Source organism: Rhagoletis pomonella, unplaced genomic scaffold (genome assembly GCF_013731165.1).
Source record: "Rhagoletis pomonella isolate Grant_MI unplaced genomic scaffold, Rhpom_1.0 Rhpom_scaffold_00154, whole genome shotgun sequence".
Classification (NCBI taxonomy): domain Eukaryota; kingdom Metazoa; phylum Arthropoda; class Insecta; order Diptera; family Tephritidae; genus Rhagoletis; species Rhagoletis pomonella.
In genome coordinates this window covers 11360-21045 of record NW_023458708.1, presented here as the reverse complement: position 1 = coordinate 21045, position 9686 = coordinate 11360, and the positions used below count along the sequence as shown (strand labels likewise).

The following is a 9686-nucleotide window of genomic DNA, read 5'->3' as shown; positions in this document are numbered from 1 at the left end:
AGATTTAAGATTTAGGATTAATTTAGCCGTAAGAAAATGAATTTGTCGGAATAAATTGTTATTAAAATGGGAATGCTGACTCTTTCCGTTATTTGAGAAGGCACGATAGGATTTCAGAAATGGGGCTGCTGATATTAGGGTGCGCCAGCAGCCACGGATGAGGGTGGGCCAGCACCAGGCACCACAATACCAGCGGTGGTGCCTCATATTCGGCCACGGGTTTTTTTCCGTTTTGTTCATTTGCTTTTCATGTAAGTTTTCGTGGTTGGGCTTTTGTTTTCTTTTGCTTTTCAGTTTATTTTAAATTTTAAATTTAACGTTCTTTTTCAACTTTTTTTTGTTTTGTAACGGATTTTTTTTTTAATTTTGAATTGCTGTGTGTCCGTCCGTTGGGATGTTTGACAATGCATGACTTTTCTCTGCTATGGCGCAGGGAACAGTAGTGAGGCAAGAACCCCGCCCAGCCGACATGACTAGCCACAGTGCACCCCATTGTGTCATGCCGCCTGCACTCACTGCTGCTCCCATCGTAAGCGGACCATAACAGATGACGCCCAACGGGGTAGCCTGAGGTCTGGTCAGGTTGACTGGTCCTGATTGGCACATTATGCTTCACCATCCCGCAAGTCCCAGGGGGGCATGTGATTGCTGCGTTGCGGCGGGATGAGTGGAGCTGAGTGTGCTGGTTCGGATCGGTCCTCTTGGTCAGCAACCGAAGGCTTCTCCGAGACTTCACGTCACGTCCTCCGGAGTTTTGTATTCACCCGGTGACGCAGTGCTAAACGCACTTAGTTTTTTTTGTAGTTTGACTTTTTTTTCTCCGCTTTTGTCAGTGGTCCGATATGTCGGCATGGGAATTGGGGAAAAATAGTCCGCTAAGTGGGGTTTAGTTTAAATAGTTTTTGTAGTAGTTTTATTTTGCCGAATACTTTTTTTTTGTTTTTTTTTCACCTTGCGGTTTTCTTTTGGAAAAAAAACGTGATAATAATAAATGTCTATAGTTAAATTTTTCTTTAGGGCCCCAGCTCACTCCATAGGTCTGAGCTGGTGCTCCTGAGCGCCTACGTATCGCGAAGGGGTGGGGCTGGGGAATCCAACCAGCGCTGACTATCGGGGTCTCAGTCACCCCACACGTCTCAGGGGGGCATGGTTAACTGCCCTTGCTGCATTGCGGTGGGGTGTAACTGAGAAGGCCAGTACACCCTTCAAGTCTGGAGGGGCATTCCATTATGCCGGCTTTGCATTGCGGTTGGGTGTACTGGACTAAACAGCGAATTTTCTTGTGTTTGTTTTGTACCTTATTTTTTTTTTTCGTAGACTACTTAGTGCCTTCCTAATATTAGGGGGGGTCAGCATTCCCATTGACTTTGAAAATATACATATTTCCCACTTATAAACAAACTTCTTTTATATCCACGTATATGATCACGTATATTTAGCTAACAAATTTATATGTTTATTTACTAAAAATATTTTGATCGATTTTTTTTGCTGTTTCTCGCGTATATTTATATTCAGTACGCGGCTGAATAATTATTTTTGGATTGGTGATTTTCATTTTGATATTTTTCCGATTTTTTTTGTTTTTTTTTTTTTTCGCGATTGGGTACAGCAGTATCGCGCCACTTAGTTAAATCCCTTTATTTATTTTTTTTTTTAAGACTTTCTCGGACGTTCTTTTGGCTTAAGCTAACAAAGCAAGCCTTATTAAAAAAAAAAACTTTCTCGGAGTTTCGACTTTGTTCTGACCTCTTGGGGAGCCAAGCCTTACGCACACTTTAAGATTTTAATTTTGAACTGGTCTCGATTTTAGTACTCAAATTTCTTGATTTCCCAATTGAAGTCGATTCGCTGTATGGAACAGCAGCAAAGGCTTACGCGTAGTAGCTCTGTGAGAGGTAGCGGCGTTAAGTCAAGGGGGCCGGGAGAAATAACACTCCTGCTATGCCAGCAACTAATCCTCCGGTGATGCATTCACCTATTGCTGACCAGACGGGAGGAGTTCCGCCTCAAATTCCAATAGCCAATCCCGCTCCGGGACTTAAAGTTGATAGCCGTCAAAGCTCAAATTTACTTGACACCTCACCACCTGGGACTTCGGTCCAGAATGTTTCGGCTACCTCCATGACTATGCTTTCGGGAAGACAGGAAAATGATAGGTCTTTGCCAGGGAATACCAGGTATTGTGAAGGTATTGCAGAAGATAGAAGTAGACGTTCTAATGGCGGAGCGCCTGTAGGAGATTCGTGGGTAGGCGTGCTTCATCAGCTCTTGCGTACTTCGCAAGAAGAAATGAGAGCTGAAATGAGAACAATGCGGGAAAATATGAACGCATTAAGTGCAGGGACTTTGCTTCTATCGGACGCAATCCGACACAAGCCACTTTGAATAACCGAGCAAATTTCACCACTAATATTGTCACTAAGCCACAGGATTGGAAGGTATCCTATGACGGCACCGGTAGCGTTTCAGACTTTCTTTTTAAACTCAAACGTTGTGTGAGCGCAAGCAATGTACAGATGAGCAGATGATGGCAAGTTTCCACCTATTTTTGTCAGGGCGAGCTGAGGAATGGTATTGGTTGTTCACTAAGCAGAATCCAGATGCGACTTATCCCTTCTTGTGCTATTCTATCAAGCGGGAATTCGGCACCTTAAAGAGTGGCCATGAGATGATGATGGAGATCTCAATGCGTCGTCAGAAGGCTAATGAATCGTATGATACGTTTCATACAGATATATTAGCCTTGAACGCTAGACTAAAGGAGCCGATGTCGGAGAACCTGTTGATGGACATATTGAAGAGGAACGTTAGCAGCAGCCTGAAGTTGATGCTTTTCAATGCTGGTGCGCAGACCCTACATAACCTACGTGACGTTGCTAGGAAAGGCGAACAGATCCTGAAGGAAACCAGGAGCTTGGTACCGAACTATTCAGGACGGCATGTCAACGAACCCATGGCTATTACACCGGATGAATGGACAGGAGGAATGGATGAAGAAGTGGATCCACAAGTGGAAGCGTTGAATTTCCAGAGGACTAGGAAACCGGACTACTCAGCAATACAGTGCTGGAACTGTGACAAGATGGGACACTCTTACATCTATTGCGAGGAAGCCATGCGGAACGTGTTCTGCTTCAAGTGTGGACAGAAGCGGGTGGTCACTCCAAGATGCCCCAAAGATCATCGGAGACAGGGAAACCGGAACCCGAGCGAGAAGGCAATCGGAGATTCTCGTTCGGCACCCTAGTCCCCGAAGCAGGGAGTACAAGAGCAGCAGCCTCCTGTACTAAACCAAAAAGTAAGCCAGTCCCAACCAGAACCGTTCGTTTGCATGGAGGTGTCAGTAGTTCGGAGAGTAATACCAGTCCCTCGAGGGTTTCAGCACGGGTCATCATAACTTTCCCAGATAGTTCCGATAGTTCTGATTCCGAGTGCATGTTTTCTTCTACAGCCAATCCTCTGCAGGTTCGAATTCTTAGGCCTTCACGTAGGGATATCGCATGCCAGACTCAATTCCCAGTTAGTTTAGAGCAAAGAGAAAAGGATTACGAACGGATAAGGGCGAATATTTTCGAAGAAGAACCAAAACTTGTAGTTTCAGAAAATATTCTACAGTGTAGGAAAAGATATTCTAGCCGAGTAAAAATGCGTTAACTTTTGCAAAGCACTAAAATTCTTATAACGCCAGACGAACGACCGCAAGCAAAGATTAAAATACACGATAGTTTCGTAGTGGGTGTATTAGATGCCGGAGCAAACGTGTCCATTCTTGGAAACGGATGCGAAGATTTCCTAAAGAGAAACAATTTAAAATATCATTCTTTGCGCGCGTTTGTTTACACGGCTGGTGGAAATCAGCAGAAAATACTCGGCTCGATATCTTTACCGGTCACTTTTCAAAATATTACGAGGACTATTCGCTTTTACCTTGTACCGTCATTAATCCAAGAAGCATTCCTGGGGGTTGATTTCTGGAAGGCATTTGCGTTAGCACCCGATATATTCCCAAGCGTTTCCTGTTTAGATTTTCCACATGAAGATGAGCCAAGCTTCCATCAGCTCACACCAGATCAGAAGGTAGCATTGCAAGAAGTTGTTCAGGAGTTTCCCTCGTTCGAAAGGCTAGGACTAGGTCAAACCAGTTTAGTGACGCACCGTATAGACACGGGTGATGCGGTGCCAATTAAAAGTAAGCACTTTCCTCTTTCACCACCCAGGCAGGCAGAAGCCTATAGCGAAATTGAAAGGCTACTCAAGATGGGAGGGATTGAGGAATCGAATTCACCGTGGTGTAGTCCCGTGGTACTAGTCCGGAAACCAGGCAAAGTCAGGCTGTGCATAGATTCCAGGAAGGTGAACGCGGTCACCAAGAAGGCCTCGTATCCGTTGCCCAATATTAATGGGCTGTTGAGCAGGTTAAAGGATACATACTTTATAAGTGGTATTAATTTGAAAGATGCTTTCTTTCAAATCAAATTAACGTAATCGTCTAAGGAAAAGACCGCTTTAAAGTAATGCCCTTTGGCCTGTGCAACGGACCACAAACAATGAATCGGCTGATGGATAAGGCTATCCCTTCACGATTGCGGGAGAACGTCTTTGTCTACCTGGATGACCTGATGGTGTGCAGCTCAAACTTTGAAGATCATTTGGAATTGCTGAAGGAAGTGGCGAAATGCTTGCGGGATGCGGGACTCACTATCAACGTAAAGAAGAGCAAGTTCTGCCAGAAGGAAATTCGGTATCTCGGGTACTTGATAGGGAATGGTTGTTTGAAAGTAGACCCAGGCAAAATAGATGCAATAAAGGATTTTCCGCTTCCAAAATCTCCTCGTCAGGTTCGCAGGTTTATAGGAATGGCAAATTGGCACAGGTCGTTTATTACCAATTTTGCAGATTTGGCGGGTCCAATGACAGATTGCCTTCGAAAGTCGTCTGGTCCATTTAAGTTAACTCCTGAGGCGGTTGAAGCATTTTGAAAGCTTAAAGTTGCACTCTGTTCAGCACCTGTCCTGGCACAACCAGATTTTTCTGAAGAATTCGTGATACAATGTGATGCATCCAAAATAGGAGTAGGAGGCGTGTTATTCCAGCTCGATGAGGAAGGAGCAGAGCATCCCATAGCTTTTGTATCGAAGAAGCTTAATAATGCTCAGCGGAATTATACGGTCACCGAGCTGGAATGCCTCGCCGCAATAGTTAGCGTCAAGCGTTTCAGACCATATATTTAAGGATTGCCTTTCCGAATAATTACTGACCATTCAAGTCTCAAGTGGCTAATGACACAAAAAGACTTGAGTGGCAGGCTGGCAAGATGGTCGCTTCTATCTCTCTTCTATCCCACCTCTAGAAATTGACTTGGCATCACCGGAATTCGACGGCGTAGAGTACTCGGAGCTTCGTGAAACTATTGAAAACAATCAAGAAGGGCTACCCGATTTACGCATAGTCGAAAATAGAGTTTACAAAAAAAAAATGTTTCGAAGAGGTGTGGAAGAGGAAGAGGATTCGCTCTGGCGTTTGTGGTTACCGGAAGGGCTGACGGAGATCGCAGTTAAATGCTCACATGATTCCAATGCTAGTTACCATGGAGGTTGGCAGAAGACTTTAGAGCGTGTTCGACAGAAATATTTTTGGCCGCAAATGGCAAAGGACATACGCCTTTATGTGAATCGATGCGAAACCTGCAAAGCCGTAAAAGCCACCAATCAAGTATCCAGACCACCTATGGGCAATGCCTTTGTATCCGAGACACTATTCCAGCGTCTTTATTGCGACTTCTTAGGACCATACCCAGGATCAAAGAGAAGAAACCAGTTTTTGTTCATAGTGCTAGACCACTTTTCCAAATACGTATTTTTGAAGGCGATGCAAAACGCGACGTCGGCAAATGTAATCAGCTTTAGTACAGAGATTTTTCCAGCTTTCGGGGTCCCTCAATTCGTCCATAGTGATAACGGGAAGCAATTCATTTCGAAGGAGATGCAGCAGTTGTTTGAAAACTATGGGGTTGTTCACATTAAGACGGGGTTATACTCACCGCAGGCTAACGCCTCTGAACGAGTGAACAGAGAGATTGTTTCGAAAGTTAGAATATTCCTGAAGGACAAGCAAGATCACATGGACTGGGACAAACACATATCCGAAATTCTGTCGGTTTTAAGAAGCGATTACCATACGTCGATTCAGAGCTCGCCATACTTCGCGTTATTTGGACAAAATATGATACAACATGCGTCAGCCTATAGCATACTGGGGAAAGTGGGTAGCCTAAGACAAGACGAAGTCCCGATTACAAGCAGAGCTGACAAGTTAGCAAACATTCGCGAACACATACGAAAGAACCTTGAGCTAGCGCAAGACAGAGCAGCGGACACGTACAACAAACGTACGCGGGTTGTGAATTACCGGGAAGGACAAGAAGTATTCCGGAAAAACTTCGCTCTTAGCAATTTTAAGCAAAGCATAAATGCTAAATTTTTGCCTAAATATATCAAGTGTCGTGTTCTGCGAAAGGTAGGCAATGCTTTGTACGTTTTAGAGGACTTGAATGGCAAACCGATCGGTAGGTTCCATGCATCTGACATCCGGCCGTGACAATGTCATCCGTCACGAAGAGCGATCCGAAAGTAAAGTAGGTTTTTCCAATATTAATAATCACGTTTTTCCGAATTTTTTTTATATACACGTTTTTGCAAATATTAAACTTAGCGATAGGGTAAAACCTTGACCGCCCGCAGACTGCCCGGGGTCCAACTCTGCATGGCTTTTCCTCGAAGCTAAGTCATGTAGGGCTGTAACTCGCTTCTGTAACTCTTCCCTACCGATTATTTCTCTGCTGGTAGAGAATATACGTCATTCATTACTACTCCTTAGCAGTAGAGAACAAGGCGAGAATCCAGATATAAATTCGCCCTGGTAGAGAATTGAGACAGAGACGAGCTACTGGACTAGCGGAGGGGCCGTACTGTGAAGACCGACTAAGTTCGGCAATTGGGGGGTGGCTAACTCTAGCCAACGAATGTGAATAGAGTATCTTTTTTTCTCGCACTGTCCTTTTCACTGGGCGCTTTGGCGGTCGGGGACAAACCGCCCAGTATCCTCCCCGAGCATCTATATTCATAGGACGTTCACGCGCGCTCCCACCGGGAGTCGTGAACTGCCTGACAATCCGCACTCCCATTAGGATTGTCTTTTAGGAGTTTTGACGGGTTCTCCTTATCAAAATTTATAATGCCTTTCGGAGTTTTGACGAGTTCTCCTTATCAAAATGTCTAATGCCTTTCGGAGTTTTGACGAGTTCTCCTTATCAAAATGTCTAATGCCTTTCGGAGTTTTGTCGAGTTCTCCTTTAAGAAAATGTCTCTTGGCCGGCAAAGCCATAATGAATAGGAAACAAAATAAATATATACACGTTTTTCCCAGCCGCCGGACGGCTATAAACTCGCGGCCAAGTGTCCTTTTTAGGACAGCCTGCCCTGTGTTCTTCTTAGCGGTGTTGAACTAGTGGGGGGCAGGGTGTAAAGACCGACTAAGTTCGGCACTATGGGGGGTAGGCTTCTCTGGCCTAAAACAATAGAGAACCACCGCAACACCGGACTTGAATTTTTTTCCCAGAGTTTACTCGGTATAATTCTGACTCAAGCATTACGAAAAGAACGCTAACTCAACCCATACTTAGTCACAACCGGGATTGAGTTCCGAGTCTAGTATGCTAAGCAAACTCTAACCTAACTATTAATTCTTCTACCAGAAGTACGAAAACCACCTTGACTTACCGAAACCCGGAATTGAACATTTTAAAACATTAAGTTCATTGATTGCAAATACAAGAATGATAGGAGCCGACTCAGTACTGACTAAATCAGTAGACTTATTGTTCCGGAGACCGACTAGGCAAAACTGATGCACCCAGCATTACAAACGAATACTGTCGGGAAAATAGCTTAAGCATTAACTCCAGTGGTCCCGTATCATAGAACTAAAACTTATTGATGTACCGAGTCTGACGAACCCTAACTGTCACCTGACGTAACTAAGGGGTATTATTTGTTTTGCCCGGCTAATTACTAATTCTTTTTTTTTCTGAGACTCTATATCTCAGGGGTGAGTCGTGCCCCACGTTCTTGTGATTTTACCACCCAATTCTCTCGCCGGACGCCTTGCAAAAGACAGTTTTCCTGTTCGCTTCCGTGACGTGTCGGGAAGTGAAGCAGGTTTGTTATGGGTTAATAATATAAATACTTTATTCTTCGGCGTATAGCGCACCCGGTAGCGTGCCATAAATGTCACCATCTGATAATCTTTCTAGAGCGTTTGGCAACACCAAAACTGCATGGAATGTCTGCCATTTTGCGATAGCTGTGTTCCCTCCGGACGGGTGTCGCTAATTGTCACTAGTTCCTCAGGTCTGTTCGCCCACTTTTTTATGGTTAACAAAAGTTTACCAGCGGAGGCTAGTGATAGTTGGTGACAGCTGTCTGTAACTGCCGTCTTCACAGGATGGAATTTATAACTTGACACATCTGTTGGAATGTGGGGCACAATACATATCAGGGCTTATATCTTGGCATCTATTCCGATAACTTGGTAATTTGACAGCTATGTTTCCCTTTGTACTAAAACATTCTGGCGGAAACATTATCGATATTCCGATATAGTATGTGTGCCAACCGGCAACTTTTATCCACGGTGATACGGGGGGGAAAATTTGCTACAGTGTACAAATAAATAGTATCTGGCTGTGCCAAACGAATAGGAAAATTTTGACAAGTGAAAAACCACACAAACGCTCGTGCAGAAACTCTATTTTGTGTGTTGCTGAAACTGTTAAATTTACATCTATTTTATAACCTGCAAGTAACGTATGTTCTTTTCCAAATTTATCAGATTCCATTTTGATTTTCACTTCTATCACTGCCAACAATATTCTGCCTTATCCTGAGTTTCGCCCGATGATTGTTCATCCGCCGTAGTAAATACATGGAAACCAAAAGTGAAAAATGAACCGGTTCGGAATTGCACAACGGGGTCATGGTAACCCCGGACAGCCTCGAACATTCTTTTGACATTCCTCCTTGCACTGCGTCAAATTCCCGGTGGAAGAATAACGGAACCAGTCCAAATGACGCAGTGCCCGTTATTCTTACAACGGGAATAACTAATTTCCCGCAGTGCAAAGGTATAAAAACCCGCTGGCAACTCTGCAGTCAACCATTTACATATTTGTTTGACAACCGATACCATTCGGAACGGGTAAAAAACAAAACACAAGTAAATGGACCACCGTTGCTGTCGCGCGGCCTCGTGAAAATTTCCCCGTTTGAGAGACGCAGCGGCTACTATAGCGCTGCGCAACACCGGCAATAACAACGCCCGCCACATCAGCGGGGACAACAGCGCGCAACACCAACAGCAAAGCGCGCAACACAAACAACAGCAGCGCGCAATACCAACAACAACAACGCGCAACACCAACAGCAAAGCGCGCAACACCAACAGCAGCGCGCAACACCAACAGCGCGCAACACCAACAGCGCGCAACACCAACAACAACAGCGCGCAACAGCAACAACCGCGCGCGCAACACCAGCAACAACCGCGTGCGCAACACCAACAACAACAACAACCCTCGCGGCTACCATAGCGCTGCACGACTCCTGCCACAACAACAACAGCAGTGC

The 9686-nt window shown here is 44.7% G+C and overlaps 1 protein-coding gene across 1 annotated transcript in view; it reads left to right on the top strand.

The window, feature by feature from the left end:
- Nucleotides 1-9649, top strand: part of LOC118750166 — a gene marked incomplete at its 5' end in the record, with an annotated part of 15035 nt that extends 5386 nt beyond the window's left edge. The window contains 2 exon segments of the mRNA XM_036484893.1: nucleotides 4028-4192; nucleotides 9339-9649. Coding sequence (XP_036340786.1) covers nucleotides 4028-4192; nucleotides 9339-9649 — 476 coding nt within the window.
- Nucleotides 9650-9686: the final 37 nt, after the last annotated feature.